At 40.4% G+C, this 22,946-nt stretch overlaps 1 protein-coding gene across 3 annotated transcripts in view; it reads left to right on the forward strand.

The window, feature by feature from the left end:
* Nucleotides 1–22,946, forward strand: part of NTNG1 (netrin G1) — a 150,487-nt gene that overhangs the window by 63,590 nt on the left and 63,951 nt on the right. For all 3 annotated transcript variants that reach the window (XM_066324579.1, XM_066324577.1, XM_066324576.1), the window contains exon 3: nt 1,782–2,422. In XM_066324579.1, the coding sequence (XP_066180676.1) occupies nt 1,782–2,422 (641 nt within the window). The remainder of the gene's footprint in view (nt 1–1,781; nt 2,423–22,946) is intronic.

Genomic DNA, 22,946 nt, shown 5'->3' on the forward strand with positions numbered 1-22,946 from the left:
TATTCAAAAGGAAGGCATAGAAATAGCAACCATGGGCTTGAAATCAGAGCTGTAACAGATTGTAGACAATATTTTGCAGAGTATTTCCAGTTACAGCTGCATGCTTTGAAGCTGTCAGTGTAACAAGCAGCATGCTGGTTTTCAAATAATCCTTTTCGTTGTCTTGTAGTTTCTTTTCCTAACTCCTAGTCCCAGTGAATCGTTGTCAGTTTTAGCATTCAGCTGTATTAACAAGAAAGAGAAAGAAAATAGTATTTTCCAGCCCAGGTAAGAGGAAGTTGCCACTGGGGAGGTCCAAGTGAGTGCAGAAGTTCTTCTGCTTGTGCAGGAGCAGAGCAGTGGCCGAGGTGAAGGCTCATGTCTGAAAGCTGTTTTCCACACTGGATAGCATTGAGTGGCTTCATTGCGCTCAGGCTTTGAGATGGAGAGAAGTATAACTGCTATTATAGGAAAAGAAAAGGTTGATCATCATACCAGGGCTTGTTCTCTTCTCAGGGCAGGTGCAGGGAGCTCTGATTAATGACAATAACAGCTACATTAATGACCTCATGGAGCTCTGCTAGGTATAGGCATGGGCACATCTTCCCCAGCAGTGCTGACTCTCAGTGAATAGAGGCTTCTTCCACAATCTGAGGCAGAGGGAAGGATACAGAGCAGCAGTTCCTCTCTGGAACAAACACAGAATGAACAAGTAGCAAAATACTAATGTACTGCTGAAAGCTGAAATTAGATAGACGTGATTCAGTGCAGCCTACAGGGGCTGATATCTTGGCAACTGCTGCAAGATATCCCCAATCTGCAGACAAAATAGCCTTTGTGAAGAAGCCGAAGATTGTAGTGTGAAAGTTAATGCATCAAAAGGCCAGAAAGAGAATAATTCACTTTCACCTTGCTTCAGAGGACAAGCAGCAGTAAAAGCTGTGCACTGTTGGCAAGCTTTTTTTGTTGCTGTTTTTAACTCAACCCTCAGTTCAGAGCTGCAGCCACCTCGGCAGTGTTCCAGCCGGAGCCACTGACATCTCCCACCTAATCAAGTGCTGGATTATCTTGTCCTGATAAATTGAACCTGGTGCCTCATGAAAAGTCTTTTCTGAAGTATTTTGGTACCCTGTAATAAGATGGCAGATACCTGAATCAAGCCCCAGAGCTGACAGAGCACTGTTTTTCTAATGGCTTTTGGTTGCAAGTGGAAATGTTTTGAGGCAAGGCAGTGTTGAGCTGGGAGCACAAGTTAAGCATGATAAATTTCCCACCTGAGTGAAAGGAAACTTGAAAGTGTACTGAATACTGGCTCATACTGAGTACACACAGGCTGCGCTGCTCACAAAATACACTTGAGCTAAAAGTTAGTTGTTTTTTAGGCAGAGCTCTGAGGAACATGCTTGTTTCCAAAAGAAACTCTCTTTGGCTGCTGCATCTTTCCAAGGAGAGCTGGAGCTATAGAGCTGTGAGAGACTTGCATACTGGTCTTAGTCTTCTGTGACTCAATCCCTGGTCCAGGTTGTTCAGGGTAAATAAGCTTTTTTCTTTCTTTAACACATACTAAGAAAATGGTTTATATTAAAGAAGGAAGGGTGCTCTCCATGTTGTGTTTGTAGATTTACCTTAACAGGTAAAACAGCCAGGATGAATCTCATTAAGATAAAGTAATACTTGTAGGCATTCCTTTTTTTCTTTCTTGCCTTTCCTCCTGGAGAAAAGCAGTCCTCAGTCAAGAAAAATCTCATGTGTCACCCTCACCTCTGTGGTGCCCCTTGTAACAGTGCTTTGCTCTTTTCCAGGGGAACCCCTACATGTGCAATAATGAATGTGATGCGAGTACCCAGGAGCTGGCTCACCCTCCAGAGCTGATGTTCGATCTCGAAGGAAGACATCCCTCCACATTTTGGCAGTCCACAACTTGGAAGGACTACCCGAAGCCTCTTCATGTTAATATCACACTGTCCTGGAACAAAACCATTGAGCTTACAGATAACATAGTTATCACCTTTGAATCTGGCCGTCCAGACCAAATGATCCTGGAGAAATCACTCGACTATGGACGAACGTGGCAGCCCTACCAATACTATGCCACAGACTGCTTAGATGCTTTTCACATGGATCCAAAATCAGTGAGGGATTTATCACAGCACACGGTCCTAGAAATCATTTGCACAGAGGAATACTCTACTGGGTACATGACAAATAGTAAAATAATCCACTTCGAAATCAAAGATAGATTTGCTTTTTTTGCTGGACCTCGGCTTCATAACATGGCTTCTCTTTATGGCCAGCTGGACACCACCAAGAAGTTAAGAGATTTCTTTACAATCACAGATCTGAGGATAAGACTGCTTAGGCCAGCAACTGGTGAAATATATGTAGATGAGCAACACCTGGCACGCTACTTTTATGCAATTTCAGACATAAGGGTATATGGAAGGTAAGAGAATATATACCTTTAGAAACAGGCATTTGTGTTTGATTTGAAAAGGTATTCAAAACTGGTTATTTCCCTAAAAAAAGATTATATTTTCTGCCAATGTTCACTGGAAATCTGGCTCAGCTGAAAGCCATTGCTGTCATAGCAGAGGTTTCTGACTCAGTGGCACAAGGTCTAGGTATTGGCTGGCACTCACTTTGGATCTTGAGCCCGGGTCTTACAGGCATAATGGCACTGGTTCATGCCTTGGCTCAGGAATTCACCCTAGCAGTGGGACCCTTTCTTCTCCTATGTAGTTGGAGTCTGTTCCAGTGGCAGTTAACTAATAACAGAGATCATGTTTTATTATCATTTGACCTTTCCAGGCGTCTAATGTGAGCTGTGATTGACACAGCAGCCCTTGCACAAACCCTTCCCACTAGGTCTGGCTGTGAACAAGGAAAGCAGCAAGGTTAGAGTCCATTCCTTGTACTAAATTAGCTCTGAAATGCAGAGAAGCTGAATTAAATAGAAAGAACCAACAGTGTTTTAGATAGACTGATTTGAATATAACAAAGATGATTATTCAGCTGGGTTCAAGACAAATGGTTCCCTCCAGGGCAAGTGCTGTAGTCCCAAAAATAATAACTGCAGTGACATTCCTATCAGGAAGTTTTCTTCCCTACTCAAGGTAGCCTGATGCCCTCAAGCAGGAGGCTAATCCCTTTGAATGGGTGCCAAGTTGTTCAGAAGAAATAAGTGGGATCACCTCTATTAGCAATTCACTCACCAGTCTAATATACCTTTTCTTCCCCCTCTATTTCTCCTGTACGGGGTTTAAGACTTCCTTTTTAAAAAACTTTTTTCTTTTTCTTTAAGAGAATCTAAGTATCAAAACAAAGAGAAAAGCTAATCTATCTTGGAAGGCCAGGGACTTTCTTTGCAGACCCAGAACCGAGTGAGAAAAAAATAGAGACAGTGATTATATAAATCAGTGCTGGCTATATTTTTATTATTCCTGTAGTGAAAATCAAAATCATCAAAATACATTTCTTAGGACCAGAGATTTAACATGCAGTTACAGTCTTCTGTGTCCACACAAACCATATAGCTATACATCCAGAATTACTAGTCAAACATTTGAAAATCTAAAGTAAATGTTTCTGGTTTAAGAATTCTTTTTGCAATGCTCATTAGTTAAATTGTAAATTATTTTTCAGAAGTCTCTTGGGAGGGCTAAGTGGATCATGAACAGCTTAAGATACTGTTTGAAATAGTTTGGTAAAATCAGCTTCAATATATATAAAAAAAAAAAAAAACAACACCTATTTAATGTGTATATTTTCTCCACTGGGCTCCACATAGGTTAGCTCTACTGAAGCATCATATCAAAGCTCAGGATTTGTAGGTCCTTAGGCTTTAAGGAAAACCTGTTCCCTCTTTGAAAACCCATTTGGAGCTTAGTCTGGCTTCAATTAGATTATCATTACTTTATCAAAGAAAGCATCTGAAGGATTAAAAAAGAGTGCATTGCATGCAAATTAGAAACAGAAACCTTCTGCACATATCTGGGGCTCACCAGTCTTGTGAAAAATTATCTATAGAAATGAAGCGTGACCGTACAGAGAACTTATCTGATGCTGATGCTTGTTGTCTAAATGCTGCAGTAATTGGACATGTGCTTTAAAAGAAGTATCTGATGTGTAATAGTACCTCACTAGATTAGATTCATGTGAATTCTTATCACTTTCCTGCTAATGAGAAGAACAGCTCTTTGGGGATTTGGTGCCATTTCCTTCAGTACCTAGTGAGCCTTCCTTGTTAAAGTCTTCGGGGCTTGCTTGGTGCTGAGTAGCTGTGGGGCTGCAATAAACAGCCCCTGGTTGTTTAGTTGCACCAATTGCAACTTGCAATAAGCCCACTGTTACCTAGATTTAGGGGGTTTTTTTGTCTCTCCCAGAAACTATGGCCTCGCCCCATCAGTCTCCCAGTGAACATTCCCAGCATGTGCCCTGGCCTGCCCTGAGCATGGGAACCAGGAGGGGGAAGCCAGGCTTACCTGGGTAGATGTGCCACTGTCTCCAGTTCAGCTGAGCCATCCAGCTCTTGCTCATTAATTTAGAATGGTAACTGGAAGGTGTTACAAAATTATTTTGTTTTCCCACCAAGATTCATATTCTGGGCTTTGAGACCCAGCTACTTATATAAATTTGGTAAAACTAAAGTAGATTATTCCATGACAACAGGGTACCAAGGAGTTTGACATGTAGTGGATGAGGGATGCTGGCAGACACACTTTAAAGCTAGTCCCTTTTCTGAAAAAACATAATCTGTAGGTCAAGTATAGTTAAAATCACCAAAACTCATAATAGCATATTTCTAAAGGCAGCATAAAATGTAATTTGTTTCACACTCTGTTTTAAACATCAATGACAGTGAAAAGCATCTATCTTAAAACCACTATGTTAAATATACAGCATACTGTAGTGGTTAATACTTCAAAATGAATTATAGGTAGGAGATTTACCCACTTAATATAGGGGGTTTTGTCACTGCTTTGAATTTTGGTGTGAAATAAGCCTGATGTATGTTGCATTAGAGATGAAAACCTGTGTACTCTCAATGAATGCCTTTCCTCCTCTATTACCACCTGTTTATTCTTCTTCAATTTACCACTTCCATTGTGTATTTATTAAGGTGATGAAAAAAAGGAAACGTGGCTGTTAGCAATTTCAGCAACCCCATTGTGCTCACATTATTCAAGAAACCTAATAATCCACATGAAGTAATTCTGACTTACTGATGGTCTGCTTCACTAAATCAGGGTGATTTTTTCTAGTGAATAATGGACGATGCAGTGTGCCAGTACCTTAATTAAAGAGAGCCTCTCTTATTCTTGATCTTATTTTAATTTACAGGGTAATACTACAATAATATCACTAATGGAAGGTACATTAAAGGGCATAAAGTAGCATTAACTGTATTAAATTATGGCACTTGTGTTAATTAACTGCTGAAGCAAGATGGTCCTAACAGCTAGAAAGGTCGACTAATGCATAAATAAAGTCTTCTGGGATGGGAAGCTAAGAAAGAGAAGACATTTTCCCCTCCTCTGGCCTTGCTGCAGAGGATCAGAGGGTGTCCTGTGCCGCAGCCTCAGGAAGGTTTCTTCCACTGTGCTGCCTGCAGAGGTGGCCTGACCTGTCTGCAGGCTCTGACTGTCTTCAATTCCACAGGAAGGACAGTCCTGGCAGTAAGCAGTGAGGTACAGCTCCACTCCTAAACTTATTTTTGTAGGAGAAGTTCACTAAAATGCTGATAATAATTCCTTTGAAGTCAGGCTAAAGGTTCCTAGCAGATTTTGGATCAGACTGCTGAAGGTTTAACCATGTTAATTTTAAAGTATTTTTGCTCTAAGTGTTATATTGTCAGTGACATGTACATTTATACACAGTAAATTAACTGTAATTCGGGATGCTTGTGAAAACCATGGTCCCAGTGGGTAACAGAATGACTGGCTGGGTAAAACAAAGGCTCTTATTGCTTTTGAATGATTAGGTTTTGATCTAAGAGCCACCAGTTTCTTCCTGACACCAGAATATCCAGTCTCTGCACAATGTTATTAAGCCCTTTGGAATTTATTTTTATACTCTTCTCGCCTTGAAGCTTCTGTATTTAAGCCCCAGGGTTTTCTGACGGCGTCTCAGCTGCGGCTGCAGTTCCAGCTGCAATGGAAACCTCTAACTCACAGTAGGCAAATGAAAAGTAACCTCACTTTTAACAGCTCCTTGCTCTCACATTATCTATTCTAAATTTAAATCCATCTCAGCATCTGAATAAATTAATCGGAAGGAAAATCTATTTGCTGCGTAGGGGGTTGGGGCTTTTTTGTCTCCTTGGTGAGCCCGCCCCTCCTGCCAGCTGTGAGCCTGAACTGCTCCCGAGGCTGTGGTGGATTTGGGGTGGGTGAGGGCCCTTGCCCTGCTGGGAGCTCACCCTGCAGCTTTGGGCAGTTCCTCCAGGCAGGCTGGGCTGTACTGGGTCCCGTCCTCTGGCTTATTCTGCAGATGCAGACTGTGGATGGATTAATGGAGTAAATCGCTTTGGTACTCTGTCATACACTTGCCAACACTCTATGATAATGTTCCTCTGTAATTTACCCAAAAGCAGAACTTTGCCCTAGGGAAGTGGTAATATATAGAAATGCTGTAGTTTTATTTATAATAGAAAATGTTTTCATTGATGTTAGCTCAGAAGCAGACTGTCAATATTAAGACTTGTAGCCTTCAAGCTTTTAAGGAGACAACTGAATACCATTCTTGACTCTAGTATTTATTTACCATACTTTGTTTCATACTCTTTGTTTTACAGGAACACTTGCATAAGCAGCTTTTCTCCTTTGAGATTTTCACTAGTTTTTGGAGGGAATCTAGCGGTTTCTCTGATTAAATTATAAACTCATTAGGGAACAGGAAAGAAAAAGAAACATATGTATTTAAGAGTATGTCAATTGATCTGTAAGTCCCAAGTGCAATTCTTGCTTTTTTAATATATCTACTGTAATATGTCACTAAGGAAAATGGTCCTTCATTTTCTCTAAGGAAATCCAGGATCATCAGGAACTGAAATAATTAAATGGTCATGGTGTTTATTCATACATGAGCAGTCTCCAGGGGTTTACTCAGTGGAGGTGTCCTGGGTGGGTTTTGCTTCTGTCTGTGTTTGGATAATACTGATTTCCACCCTCCGTCCTAGTGACACAAGTCCTGTCCATCAGCTCAGTGCAGCCTCAGTCACAGTGGCTGGAAGGGGAGCAGAGCAGTGCAGTCTGAATGCTGTCTAGGGCTCCCATTTTCTGCTATATGCCTCTGAAATCAGTGGGTTTAAATCACCAGGTTTCACCCACCACCTTGGCTCATTAGCATCTGGTCATCTTTTCTTTTTTGCAAGACATCAAGTATTTCCATACTGATCTCTCTTCTTTCAAGGAAGCTCTGTATCATGCAGGATCAGGGTTTTTGAGGAGAGGCACCAAGCCTTTTTGTAGTATAATTAATTTTGCCATTGAATATTAAAGGAGTAGAGATAAAAATCCTGATGAAAGAAACGAGGATTTTTTTTCTGTATTGCTTTGTATGCTGAAAAGCAATCCAAAGAGCCTTTCTGAATAAATTCAGTGACTCCAATAGCTTGCAGAAACTTTCTTTCCTTTAAGCTTTTCAATTGAAAAGAGTGCAATTTAATGCAAACACTGAAATAAGCTTAAGGATCTCCTGTATCACATATACAAATGATTCCTGGCACAGGGATGTCCTTCTGGCTGAAGTTAAAGCTGGAGTGGTACAACATATTATCATATTAAAAGTTTAAAAATTCCCAACTATTTCACAAGTAATAGGAACTACCGGTTTTTAGGTGTGGGTTTGTCTGGGGTTTTTCTAAGTTTACATTCTGATCCTTTCCATGGGTACCAGTGGGCTGGTATTGCCTGCCATTAGTTTTGTTCATGTTCGACCTGATTGCATCTGCTTAGGAGCTGATTTTTCCTGGACACTTCTCAGTGTGTGAAGTGCCTCAGAAAGTAGTAGCTGAACCCAAAATATCCACATACTTCTTCTTGATACAGGTGATATTTCTCAGTCTCTCTGTTTTGGGGGTTTTTTCAGTATCTGTAATAAATAACCCATCATTCAGCTGTGATCTAGGGAAATATCTGAAACCAAGAGAGTTAACTCCACTGCCTTTCATTTCCCTTTAGAATAGTGCCAACAATGCTCTGTATCACTCCCTATATGTTAAGTATTGAAACAAGAGACCGGTCCTGATACTCATTTCAGATGCCATCCTGAACCCATTGAGTTTCAAGTGCATGTAGGAGGAATGAGGGAAAACAAGTGATGAAAAGGAAGGGAGGGCAGAAGGAACAAAAGGGGAAAAAAGGAGGGAGGGAGGACAGAAGTCAGAAGGCTACCCCAGCTTCTGTTTAAAAAAAAGAGAAAAAACCCACATCTCTCAGTCTGTTCATCCTGTCTCATGTCTGTATGATAGAGCTGATGTAAAGCAGCCAATTCTGTCTAGTCCAGTGATACAGCCACACCTACTCTAGAAATGAGAAAGTGAATTAGTAAAAGTCAAGGTCTAATAGTATCATTATGTGGGGTCTGCAAGACCCTTCCTACCGTTCCCTCTGGAGTCCACCTCTGGGATTTCTGTGCTCAGTAGTACTAGTGACCCGTGCACAAAGGGAATCATCACAGTCCCTATTTGATCACAGCAGGCCGTAGTGAAAAATCCTCAGGAAAACACAGGTGAAGCGTATTGTGCACTGGGCTGAACTCCAGGGGATGTTTTCAACCCTGCTGTAATTCTGTTCCCATAGATTATCATCTTGCTCATGGAAAAGTAAGGAAAGAGCTACAGAAACAAATGGCAATGCTGCAATTTTCACAGGCAGCAATACAGCCAGGGAAAAGGAGCCGAGGAGTTGCACTGCAGGTCTCTGTATTCCCAGGAAAAAGTCTGGCTGCTGACGTGTTCAGGAAAGCACAGGGCTGGCTGCAGCCCTCTGCAGGGAACGGGCTGTGTCCTGAGGGGGCTGTGGGGTTGGGTACAAATGAAAGGATGCTGAGTAGCAAGAGGTGTCCTAATGACATTAGGAGGGAGCAGGAACTGCTGAGCTTCTTAACAAAGTGCCACTCCTGAATGAGACCACCTGTAATTTTTGCAGCATCCTTGGAGCCTTAGAGTCAGTCTGTCAACAGCACGTGGTTGCTGCTCACACAACAGTTCATCCAGACTTTAATGCTGGAAATGCTGCTGTACCCTGGAGTTACCCAGCTGTTCACTAACAATTATTTTTACATATCTGGAGTGATGGCCACCATTTTGAAATAAGCTAAAAAGTGAACAAGAACCATTTCAGGATAAGGATAAAGCAGATAATCCATAGCTTCATACCATAGGTTACATCTGCTCAGGCCTTGGGATGTACCATGGATAGTGTGATACATGGTTCATGCATCTGCCCATATTCTAGTTGTGCAGGGCAGGTTTCTGAAGTTATGCTCTTCCTCTGAACCTTTGAGTCTATCTTCTGATTTTGATGTTCCTGTAAATGTCAATAGTTGTCTGCTTCTTCCTTGCAAACTCCCTTGAAGACCTTGTGATTCTTTTCATTTCCTCCCTTAAATCCATTTCTGTCTTTACAGTAGCTCGGAGTGCCTTTTCCCTCTGCCAAGCAGCATTCCCACTTCCACCCTCTCCAGATGTCTGTTGTCAAGTAATATGAGCCAATATCTGATCTATTAAGATTTATAAAGTACTTTGAAATGCAGTTAAGAAGGATTGGTAGAGAAGCACAATGGATTGTTATAATCAGCCCTCTGTGCACCATCATTTATAAAATAGGCATGTAAGGGAGTGCTGGTGGAAATGTTAATGGTACCAATACTGTCCCAATGGTAAAGTGACATGATGGTTCACGTTTAACTGCCACCAGTATTTCTGTTAGACCACACATTAAACCTATTAACAACCAAGATGAAATTTTATTACAATGATATATAACATTGAGATATGCATCTTCACACTCAACTAATTAGTTACCATTGACTGTTTTTACTTTGCTCAGTGACATGTGGTATATAAATCATTACAATATGTTAAATGAAAATGGTTGGTAATAGGGTAACCATCTGTGCTCACTGTTGGAAAGTTAGCAGAGGAATATAGTAAGCTGTACTTCTAGTAATGATGCTAAACTCACATCCCTGAAATACCAAATATCTAAAAACAGCTGCCTCCACTAATGCCAACATTGCTAATACGTCTTTTACCCTTTTCATTTTCAGAAGTAAACCACATATTGTAAGAGGTAATTTTCTTCTTCAGCTTGAACTTGATTTCAAGGCTAAAGTCTGCAACAGCAATGTGAACCACTGTATTGGAGAGCCTGATGTTTTCTTCATATTGTGTTGAGTGCTTCTGAACAGCCAATAAATAATCAGGCTGCACACTTTTCTCAGAACATCTTTTCCTCCACAAATATAATTAAACCCCCTTTCTCCCCTAACCCTGACTGCCAGGCCCTTTTCCAGGGATGACATTATTTTTTAAGTGATAGATAGGTGGCACATTGCTGTCTGGTAACGTATTACACTGGAGACCATCAAAGGGTGCCTGCCATCTAATAACCTCCCATGCCCTATGAGCATCAAAGATCACCACTGCAAAGAGGGATCAGTTATTTTGCTACAGACATGTATTATCAGGGGCTGTCACATACCTTCATAATGAGGTTTCCTGGATGCTCAAGTGATAAAGTAATGCTTTGGGAAATTAGCAGTGGGACAAGAGTGAAGGACTGCCTGCCAAAGTTGAGGCTGTGCCTTCAAGCCAGAGCAGCTCCTTCACTCCTTACCCATTCAGTCATCTGCTGGTCAGGGTCACTATCACAGTGCTGACATGCTGGCTCCCCAGTCAGTAATAGATTGCACTATCACCTATCAGAGAGATTAATATGTTCCTCTATTGAATTCCCAAGATGCGGCTCTCAGCGTTAAAGAAGCTGAGGAATTAATTTGGCTTGCACCGTCTGAATGGAAAAGAAGTTTGTGATTTCATCAAAGGCAGACACTGGTGCTGCCACGGCCTGCTCAGACCACGTTGGGAGATGGACTGGAGTTTCTTCAGGAGGTTATATCTGGCATGGCAGTGTCTGATTTAACATTGTGCTTCCAGGGAAGCACCTGCAGGGGAAGAGGCTGCAGGAGAACTCATTAGCCTGGCAGTTTCTCAGTCCCAGAATGAATTACAGAATAAGATGTGTGGTCTACAGGGTCTCAAAAAGCTGTGGCTTTGTGTAGGTTTTCTGTCCTGCAAGGCTTTCCAAGTTTAAAATGTTACAAGGAGACTTTTTGTGCTAACACATTTTCCTTTGTTACCTTGCAAGAAAAGAAGCACTGGCTGAAAGCTGCATGTGTTTGGTGACACCATTTTGATCCACAGTGAACACTTGCCTGTTTCAAAATGGGGTGTCTGCACTTTAAAGTTATTGGGAGCATTTATAGACAGGGATGTTGTGATGAGCAGCACTTCATAATACCTCAAAGGCATGGTGGCAGAGCTGGGAATTTGATAAGCTGAGGTCCTGAATTGGATTCCAGCAATGGTCACAAGTTTTAGGAAGCTCCCATTTGAAATTGCAAGCAGAGGAAAAGCAGGAATCTTTCTCTTTAATTATATTAGTTTTATTGAACTGAAGCATTGCTTCAGTTCCCAGAACACTTTATATATATTTTAATGCAAGTTACCAGATACAGAACAGTTGCCGGACTGTTTATTGTTTCTGACTTTTATGTGTGGTAAAACAGATTTTACTTATTTTCCCCTTCAATTCTCTTGTGCATTAAGGATCTTTAGATGCTGAGATGGTGTTTACTGAAATTGTCATAACCATAGTAATTTAACTTCATTGATTTGGTAATGGTTCTGTAGTGCTTTGGTTTAGGCCTGTTCAGAAAAGCCAATCCAAGCACATGAACATGCACTGGAGTCCAGGAAACCCTGGCAGCCTTTTGTGCAGGAGAGGAAACATGAAATTCATTTCTTCAGTAGCTGATCTTTTTCATTGGCCTTAGATTTTTCTCATGTTAATTGAACTGTGTGCTGTTTCTTCCCTTAAACAGAGCTAGAGCTGTTGATTTTGCCATGTAAGCACAACCATGAATTGACCTGGAAACGTTTTAGGTGTTTGGGTTTTTTTGGTTTTTTGTTTTTTTTGGTTTTTTTTGTTTTTTTTTTTTTTTTTGGTTGTTTTTTTTTTGTTTTTTTTTTTTTTTTTTTTGTTGTTTTTTTTTTTTTTTTTTTTTTCAAAAAATTACCATTTGTGCCCCAAAGTTAGAGCACAGCAGGTCCCACAATCTTCTGCTCCCTTGGGGGAGTGGAGGCAGCAGGAACAGGGAGCAGCAATGCTGGGGACAGGGACAGAGCTGCAGTATGACAAGGCATCTGTTTTGTCAGTGACCCACTTTGGGAAATCCTCCTTCCCTCGTCCACACCCTGCATACCTCCAGCTGCTCGTTTCTCCCTGTCTTTGAGTCTCTTTTCCATCAAGTGATCATCACTCCTTCAGCTGAAGTGCATGGGGAGTCACTGCCCATGTGGCTTAAAGAAGGAGTGGAAACCTTCAGGAGGAACTTCTCCCTTTACAATAAAAAAAACAAAGCTATTACACTTTATCAATGCAGAAAATTGCTTATCATTTAACAAGCTTCATTAAAGATCCTGCATTTATGCATTTATCCATGCCTTCCTTCCTTTGAATGCCCCTGAAATAACTCTTCCAGCAGGACAGGAAAACAGCAAGGAGCCAGTTACATTTTTAATCACTTGTGTCTCATAGGAATTGCAGTCTGCCAGCAAGGGCAGCTCCTTCTCCTCTGCAACACGGGAGAAGAGCTACAAGATGGGAAGCTGTGGTTTGAGAATGATGGGTTATAGTTAGTATAGTTAGTAATGAGCTAAAGATCAATTAACTGCTAATATTCTGCTACTGAAAATGTTTAACCTCATCCAGAAGCTGGGCAGGGCAGTTGAGGCAGGGGTGAATAAAGGGCTTCATCCTCCTTTTACAATTGTTCTATTCCTGAGTGATGGAGAAAGAGTTGGATGAAATTAAAAGTAAAATGAAAAATAATCTTTCATTTCCCCTCTAGTGTATACGTCTTGAAAGAAAGTTTCAACAATGTAGAACCCTTACACACCCAAAGCAGTTTGCATCATTGTACCTTCTCATCAGGTAGGTGAGTTAGACACTGCAGGAGTCTAACTCAGTGTGGTGAATCTTTCCAACAGCATTCCTTCCAGATGGATGACAGCAACAGCCACCATTCTGACATGTGCAAATATCTCATGCTTTGGACTCGACGCCTTAAAACACAGATCTGAACTTTTTGTTTTTAAAGATACTGAATCACTATATTGACGGAGCAGATCCTGAAATGTCTCATCTTTCCAGCGGCTACTTTTTGGAGACTAATGCTGACTTTGTGGTCTATATGTTGGTTTGTTTGTTTGTCTGTTAGTGCTTCATAAAATATAGATGCTTCAAATAGGAGAGATGCGAGACAGCGATACCACGGGAATGACAAAGGGGTTTGTGTTTTCATTCCAAAGGGTAGACTTTTAGTGCTCCCTGGTTTCCTCACTGTACAGTCATAGCCATGGTTTGGCTAACAAATGCACAAGAAATGTGTGGCTGACATTCAGCCTGCTTGTGAATTGTGGAGAGGAGATACATATGCTCTAAAAGGCTTCATCCAAAGAGCATCACTCGATGCATCACTCACAGATTTTTAGAGACGTTTGGTATTTAAAATTAAATTATGTAACAGTGGTTGAGTGCTGACTCTTGGAAAAAATTGGAGATTTTGGAAATTTTTACTGTGTTTTATTATACCAGGGCTTTTGAATGATCTCTTGCACATATTAGGACTGGGAAAAAAAAAAAAAAAAAAAAAAAAAAAAAAAAAAAAAAAAAGCTTACTGCCACTGAAAAAGATTCAGCAATTTAAAAGGGGGTGAGTGTATGTTGTAACAGGAGAGAGACCTTTTGGACAAAGTCATTTGGCTCAGTCAATCTGCTATATGTCATGATAAACCTGTGTATACCAGAAAGTCTACAAGGGCTGCCCTTTTTTCTCCCGGTGTTTTTTGCCCAGTTTGCTAGCAGAGAACTGCTTGAACAAGGTTTGGGGACGCTTGAGTCCTGAGTAATGCTCCCCCCTCCTGGCTTGTGTAGGTCACCAGGAAGAAATGCTGAGCAGGCATGAGAATAGATGAGGAATGACAATGAACAGCAGTGGTGGAAAAGGAGGTCATGACTGCTGTGGGCACCATCCTAAATCCCAGTGAGCTGTCTCCTCCTCTGCAGCCCTCAGTGTCTGAGAGAGAACACAGCCATAAACACATCAGACACAAACAATAACTCCTTCATCCCAGAAGTATTGCTTACAAAAATATGTTCTAATGAAGTGGCCATTATATTTTTCTTCTTGATTTTTTTATTTGCATAATTTGGGGAATTTCTCATAATTATGCCCAAATTCATTAAAGATAAAGCTCTGAGTCATGCAAGCATTTTTATAAGGATTCTCTCAGGGCACCATGTCTCTTCCTACTCATCAGGTCTACAGGACAAATACCTCTTCTTATTTTCAATGGATAGCAACCCTCTGTCAGTGTGCAAACAAAACTCAATTCATTTTGAGCAGCACACTTATGCCCTGAAGAAAGCTTCATTGCAAGGAAGCTCTTGTTCATCTGACTGTCTGTGCCCCAAAATGGATCCTGTCCTATTCCTGGTAATAACCTGCTGCTTGAGAAATAAATACTGCTAGACCTCCCTGTATCTTGGAGGACTTGGTTTTGTTGGGTTTTTTTGGTTTTGTTTTTTGTTTTTGTTTTCTTTTTTTTCAAATCTAAGCTCTTTCTTTACCTGCATCTATTAGCTCTCTAATATTTTTCATAGAGCTATTTATTTAATATACGCATATTAATACATTTTACTTCCAGATTAGCTCAGTCCTTGAGAAACAGAAACAGCTTGTATATTTTCCAGTGGAGTTACAGGCTGAGGAAGACTGCTTGACATTTCAGGGAAAACCGAAAAGTTTGTAGCGGATTTTAAAAGCTGTGTTATGCAAGATGGAATTGCTAAGGTTTGTTCTTCAGTATAAACATGTACTGATTGTTTCTGTCAGCAGTATTTCACTGTTGCTTTCCCCTATGACAGCCTTACATTATTCATCACTTAAAATCTATTCTTTAAATTTTCAGTTATAAGAGTTTCCTGGCGGAGGTCGCAGAATATGAAGGGAAGTATCGATTTGAAACATTTAAAATATAAATGAAGTTGTTTAGTTCTTCTGGTACATGGAATATTATAGCCACTGGATCAAATCCGACCCCCCAGCATGTCTGTTTTCATAGACAACAAAAACATGTTCCCAACCTCTCAGTGGACGCCACAGCTTCTGTGTGAACATTCTTTGATTTACTCAGTATTTGTTAAAAACAAACATGAATAATAAATGTTCCAGAGCACTTGAAGGCCAAAAGCCATCACTATTTTATTCTCATCTGACATTAGGCCAGAACTTTAAGACTTTAAAATACAAGGCTTTAAAACTACCAGCCCTTTGTCACTTAAACTTCCCAAAGCAGTGTCAGCAACTCCATTTCACAATGACACGAAATCTCTTGTCCCATGTCACATACATTTGTGGCTGGGACAAGTACTAAACCCAATGGCAGAGCTGTTTTGGCACTGGGGAAAAGCAGCATTGGTGCTACCACCATGGGCAGGCCTGCATGCATGTCCACACATGTCACCTGCTCATGTCCACACATGTCACCTGCTCGTGTCCACACGTGTCACCTGCTCGTGTCCACACGTGTCACCTGCTCGTTACCACGTCACCCAGTTGCTGCCCCAAGGCAAGCCAGCTCCTCTCTGCCTTTCATCATCTGAGGTCCAAGAGCTCCTTTCCAGCTGCCTCTGCTCAGGGCTGCCCAGCTCTGGCCACCCACCTTTGAGAAGACCACCTCAGACATTAGGAGTCACACCCCAGACCATCTGGGGACCACCCTGTGGGTCCCTTCCAACTCAGAATGTTCTGTGATTCTGCACTTAAATTATTTCCTTTAGATTTTTCTTTGGTAAAAAAGCAGGTCAAAATGGGACCATTTATCATCTACTTCAAGCATTCTAATACTAAAAAGTGTTTTCAATTTTCCCATCTTTGTATAATTCCACTCACTTTAATAAACATAATAAAACATTTGCAGATTCTAGACAGTTTATTGGCTTCAAGATAACAATAAGTACTATCTATAATTAAAAAGTGCTGTCATACAGTATTTTTGAAAAAGAAAATAAGCTTTCTCTACACAAAATCAGTAATTGAAATACATTAGATGAAAGAAGAACTGTTTTCCCAAATTAAAAAGAAAAGATACACTTAGAAATTTATTTCCTAAACTGTTTAAAATTACTCCCAGCATATAGCATTGTGTTTGTGGTGGTGTTATACCAACAAGACTAGAGAGAGGGTGACCCAGTAACTCTTTTTCAGTATCTTAAATTAGCTATAGGATGCGAAGTTGCTTTTTGCATACCTTAGCAGTTTGCTTTTCATCGAGTTTTCTTCACTAGGAGAAAGAATTAGTATTTTTGAAGTATAAATTATTCACTGAAGAAACTTCTGTCCAAGATTGCTGAAAGTATCTTTACAATTTAACCCACATTAGTAAATACTTTTGACTAATTTTTCTGAGAACTCAAAAGAAGTACAATTTTTCCTTTGGGAATATTTTTTCTTTAAAAAATTGTCAAAAAAATCTTAAATGGGATTTAAAATTTGAAAATAAAACTTTTTTTCCTTCCCATTTTTTTTTTCCAGTTCAGTCAGTGAACTGAAAAAATCAATCACTTGCAATGGCACTACTGGCAAATAATTCTTATCATAATCATTTCACAGGGAATTATTCTGTGACAAGGAGTTTATACTGTAAGGAATTAATTTAGAAGTTAGCATGATAAACACTGTGATAGCATGTGTTAAAAATGGAAGCTAGCATGATAAACACTGAAAATTTTTGTTTTGTTTTTACACTTGTGTCCTTCAAGTTATGACTCCAATCGAGATGAAAAACCAAAAGAGAAAAAAAAAAGGCAAAAAGAGGACCTGCAAATCTCTATATATTTTAAAGCAGATTGAGAGTGTCTGGTTTGATAATAAGCAGTTGCCAATCCCAATTAGTTTCAATGGAGCTGGGAGGCCTAAGCATTTTAAAAGTCACCTCTAATGAAACACCAGAAAACACCAAGACAAAACTCATCTTGAAATCTTTACTCAGCTTCACTTGCTCTGAACAGGTCATTAAGCACCCTCAGCTTTGCTGGTTTAATCAGGAATACCCTGTAATACAGTCCAGAAGAGAACAGAGCTGCCTTATAATTATCCTTAAAGCTGAAGTTCAGCAATGTTGTTAATCAAAAAGAGATCAATTAACCTGCCCCATAGTGAGCACCTTGTTCTCCTTCACCCTCAAGACAGGCATCAAGAAGTGGCCAGAGCTGGCAGAGAGCAGTGGCCGTGTGCTCCTCACCCCAGAATCACAGCAGAGGCACAGAGGGTGTCCCAGAGCCTGAAATTCAGTAGCACCCATGGCAGCATCAGCAACAAACCCCAGGAAGAGCAGGACACAGTTTTTACCTGGGGAAAAAGGTGCCTTTCCAAGTGGCTGCAGCACTGAACCTTGGGCAGTGGCTTCTCTGCAGAAAAGGTAAAGGTATGAGCCTGAAAAGAGAAGTGTGAAGCTAGTTGTCAGAATCAAGCATTGGTCTGCACAATTCAAAAATATTTCAGATATTTATCATTTTTAAATATCCACTAAGAGGACAGGCCACTGAATCATGCACCAAAAAGTTTTCAGGTCTGGATTCTCAGAAGTCTGAGAAGGACAACACCTGAATTACATTTCTGTTTATGCCCTCACTTACCTGGCAGCTTTTCTAAATGTCCAAACAGTGTCCAGACATCCAGTGGTAATATGGAAAATAAAAATTGATTTTATCAATTTTTTTAACCTTTTCCCAACACAACTTCTATAAAACAAGAGAGAGAAAGAAAAGAAATCTGATATTTTCTGTTTAAAGCACTTACAACCTGGGCTTTTCAGGGACTGTTAGGTCGTATGTGACCATTAACAGAACTTAACTGGAAAGAGAACTTAGTCTTTGTTTTTTGGTATGCTTTATTGCTGGTTGTGTGTATTGGTGGTTGACCTAAAGCAAAAGGTGGCCAACACATGTAGCAAAAAAGCAAGGATATGTTCAATAGATTTTTATCTTTGGAGAAAAGTCTGACTTCTTTCTGTCTCTTTTCAAAGAAAAGTAAGTGGGTGTCCTGATGAGCTGCCTGAAGCTCCTCTGCTGGCTCCTTTCCCTTGCTCCAGCTCCATATCCTTGGATATGGATATGCTCTTCTCACTAGGGGCATCCATGGGAGCTGCCATGAGCTGGGTTGAACCAGCACCTCTGGCAGAGTTAGACAGCCTCCATTAATGATTCTGCTTTGTGTTTGCTTTGTTCTCAGTACAACTCATTTTCTTCTTGGAAACAATTTTTCCCTGGTCTTTGCACTTATTTGGAAAGGATGTGCAAATCTCCTCAGGACTTTCTGATTTGTAAAATCCCCTCACCTACAGACATAAACATAACAAGAGGGCTTTAAAGCAGAGCCTAGAGATGCCTATCAGAGAAAAGGGAGAAGATTCCTCACTGAATCCTGATGGCAGCACCCACAGGAAAACCTTTCCTGTTACTGACTGCAGTAGGAGCAGGACTTGGCTATTCATTGCATTTAAGCTATCAGAGATCTCACTTTTTCAGGTGATACCTGGTGTCCAAAAGACAGTGTGGAGTGGCTGTTCTGCACTCCTGTGCCTCCAGGGATCCTGCCAGCCCAGCCCTGCAGCTGCCAGGGGAGCAGAGGTTCCACCAGCAAGGACAGCAGCAAGCCCTGGACATCCCCTGCTCCTCCAGGAGCACTGCTCAGAGGAGCACAAGGTGTATTTTCTCTCCTGGAGGCAACCAGTAACAGCCCATACCCCACTCTTCCATGTATGCCATACTGGGGACACGTTTGAGCTTTTAAATAAATCTTTGGGAGGTCTCTTAGAAATGCTTTAAAACCTTTTAAGAAGAGCAGCAGATGTATGGCTTCACAGAGCTGGTTTCTCTGATGCTGAATTCTGTGTGCACCATGGATATCTTTATGCTGCTTTTCTCGATTATAGTCCCCCAAAGGTTACCAAAATCAGTATGAAATTAACCTTGCTTGTCTCTCATGTAGCAGAAACACTGCTCTCTTGACAATAAATACTTTATTCCCTACTGTAACGTGATAGGTGCTATGCCCTGAGTCTTTTTCTAAGCTAGTAAAGCTATTTCTGCTTCAGCCTGCATCAGGTCTGTCCTGCATCAGTCACGGACATAAATTCCTAACATCTCACTTGGGATATTGCTGCATGCAAGAATAATATTTCTCCCATTGCAGATAGTTAAATGACATTTTTGAATGGGGTTTGTAAACCATGTCCACTTGGATGGTAATTTAATGGCCACAGTTTTAGACCTCCCACACAACAAATTGTTCCTTTTCAGTGCTGAGCTGGGAAAAAGAATTCGGGATCAGCTGGCAGCTGATGCTGTGAAATTCTACTTTAAAAAAAAAAAAAGACAGGAAGCTTGGTGTAATCACTAGCGTCTTAGAGCAGCTTTCTTGGGAGTTCTGCTGAGCAGATGTACGACTGGTACTTATTAATTAAATTAAACCCAGAAAAATTGATTTCCCAATAAACTTAAAAGTAGTGATGCACATTAGCAGAATGCCGGGAGTTTCAAATCTAGTGTTCAGATTTGTATCAGGAGAAAAGAGCAGAAAAAGTGACTCCTAAAGATTTCTTATCTTCTCTTTTTAAATTTGTAAGCTATAAAACTTTGCAGTGATATATTGCCACACCTTTCATGCAAGGTTTGTGTCCCACATTTTTAAATCTAGAAGGTTGTGGTAGAGACTTCTACAATTGCTGCAATACAGTGGGTAAATTCTGCCCGGTGGTATTATCATGATTAAAATAGAAGGTGGTTTTCAGGTATCTTTTCATGTCTTCTGACTTGTTGATAATGACTAACTGCCCAATGATGGATGGCAAACTAAGACTGGCTAAGAAGGACATTGGACAAGCATTAAAAAATTTAAAATACCAAAAGCTTTTTTTTCTTAATATCCTGGCAATGAGCAGTTGTCAAATCTCAGATAACATGCTCCTTAACTTCTTTGCACTATCAGACAGATAATGGTAGGGTACTGCCAAGACTGTGTTAGTCCAGCTGGTGGAGAGAGATGTATTCCTGTCCCAGGGCTCCTTGCCACTCTGATATCTAACACTATGGGGAGCTGAGGATAGTCAGATTTTTAGCATATACTAGTTTTTCTTAATATTTGGAGCAAACCAATTAAAACAGGAGATACATCATGACAACTCAGAACAACTGAGCTCTGTAGTACCTCTGCAGCACCTGCTTCCCCCTCTGCTGTCTCATCCCATCCCCGTGTCAGGACACTGACTCATTGCTATGTGAAGTAGAGCAACTTAGTAGGTCAGACCAAAGGGATTCCAGTGAGAAAAAAAGAAATTTTCAAGGGAGAGAGAAATAAAAAGCAAAACCACTTGTAACACTGATGTACTGGGAGGTTACATCAGCTGCTTTTTCTCAGTTCTTCCTTGGTAGTCTGGGAACCTACCAAAACAATCACTAGTGTTAAATGACCAGTTGGTAACACTGGAAGAAACTGCCATTCTTGATCTTCATCTTCACAAGAGGTTTTGCTTCCTCTCTGGGAGAGACATGACTGTCTTTGTCCCCATTCAGCATCCTTCATGTAGGTAAGAAAAGCTTCTTATTTCTGAGGTTAAAGATTAGAGCAAAACAGCTGCATGGAAACAATGTGGAATGCTGGCATCCTGCCTGGTCAGGAGTCCTGTCCCTAAGTACATCGCACCTGGGCTCCTTATCCTCCACTGACTCCCAGTTTCCATCCCATGATTATTCAAGGCTTTAGACCTGCCACTGAAAATTATCAAAATATTATCTGTCATTACCTAAAAAAAAAAAGCCACCAAGCATAGGATAAGATGAATGAAAGCTGGAAACAAATTAGGCTTCATTTCAGGCAGTGTGAACTAACATAAATTCATTGAATTTACGGGAGCCAGATGGATTTACATCAGCTAAGAATCTGACAAAGCGTGTTCACGAGTGAAAGTATTTGCAGAACACGCTGCTGGCAAACTCTAGCAGATTTTATAATCACTTTCTTTATTGACACATTTCCATAAAAAACTAATACCTCGGAAGAAAAAAGCTAAATGAATGTTTAGGAAGGGAATGGAAGTTAGTTCTCTGCAGCAGTTAACAGCAGCTATATATTCAGACATTTATTTCTGCTTTAACTCCTTGAGAATGTGGAATCAAAGTTAGAAAAAGCATGTGTCCACTCCACTTGACTAAGTTTATGGAAGTTTTTAATATGAAGGATAGGGGTTTTTTTATGTGGTAAACTGAAATATCTTGGACTTGGAATTAGCTGTTCTGTTCTACTAGACATAAGCATCAGTGGATTACTTTTAGACTTTGGATCTAAGAAACTGAAGGAAGTCTGAATATTTTCTGAAGTCAGAATATCTGTTGGTCTCTGACATTCTATACCCAGTCACAAAATCAGAACAGTTATAAATGCTTAACTACTGGGGTGTTTGCTCAGGTTACTGTCTCCTTTCTGTGTTTGTGATGAGTGGCTGTAACATCTTCAGTTGCCGCTGTTTGTCTGGAAGGCTGTCACCTGGTAAACTACTGTATTTCAGAAACATCTACAGTTTATTTGGCAGGGTGTGGTAGCTTGTGGTCCTCTGTCTGAAAGGGGCAGGGGAAAAGGAGAAGCAAAGCCAGAAGGACCTGCCTCAGTGATATTTTGCTTCAAAAGGAACACAGCATGCATCTGTCAGACAATAATCAATCTTAATCAAAACGGGTTGAGATATAAATTGATCAGTAGTGATCCTGTAGTTGTTTTTATGGCCAGCATTTACTTCACACTATATAGAAATGCTTACTAGCATATGAACACAATAAATCTCATAAACACATTAATATTTAAATTTAGCACTTGCATACTCTTATTGTTGGCTTAGCTTAGTGCAAACAGTGGGCAATTCCATGCCCTGCTAGTTTTCTGTGAGCCTTGGGACTGTGGGAAAGGGAATTATGCTGCCCTTTTGGACTTTGTTTTCTTTTTTAATTTCAAGCTCTCCAAACTGCTTGGAAGTAGGCCGCTGAGAAAGCAGAGCCAACATGCTTTCTGTGCCTCAGCTTTGCTGTTCCCCACCAGATACATTATGTTCAGCTGAGGGAGAATAAGAAGCTATTTTCCCCAATTTTCCATACTGCCTGTGGGAATCTAATTCAATTTCCTCCCAAATCTAGCAGTGAAAACGAAACAGTAAAGAATAAAGTTGAAGAGGCTTCTGTAAATCTCTGGATTCTAAGGTACTAAGGTGCAGCAGGATTACTGAGCACAGGTTAAACTTCTTTTCTAACCACAAAGCTACTTACAGATTTAAGAAGCTTAAAAACCTGATCCAACATTAGTCCTTGCTTTGCAAATGAAAGAATAATATATCTACCTATACAAAGTTATATTTTTTTATTACTGAATTTGTTTATCCCTTTTATCGATGTAGCCCTATTCCACAAAGGAACCTTTTTTTCAGTGAGAGATTATGATGTATTAGATAAATTCAGGGAAAAGGACAGGGGAAAAAACTGGTGACCAAATGCATTTCCAGAAATAAAGAAGTGAAAAAAAGGACTCACATTTCATTACTCTCACTACAGTGGCTACATTTAACCACCAGA

This window comes from Sylvia atricapilla, chromosome 9 (genome assembly GCF_009819655.1).
Source record: "Sylvia atricapilla isolate bSylAtr1 chromosome 9, bSylAtr1.pri, whole genome shotgun sequence".
NCBI lineage: Eukaryota > Metazoa > Chordata > Aves > Passeriformes > Sylviidae > Sylvia > Sylvia atricapilla.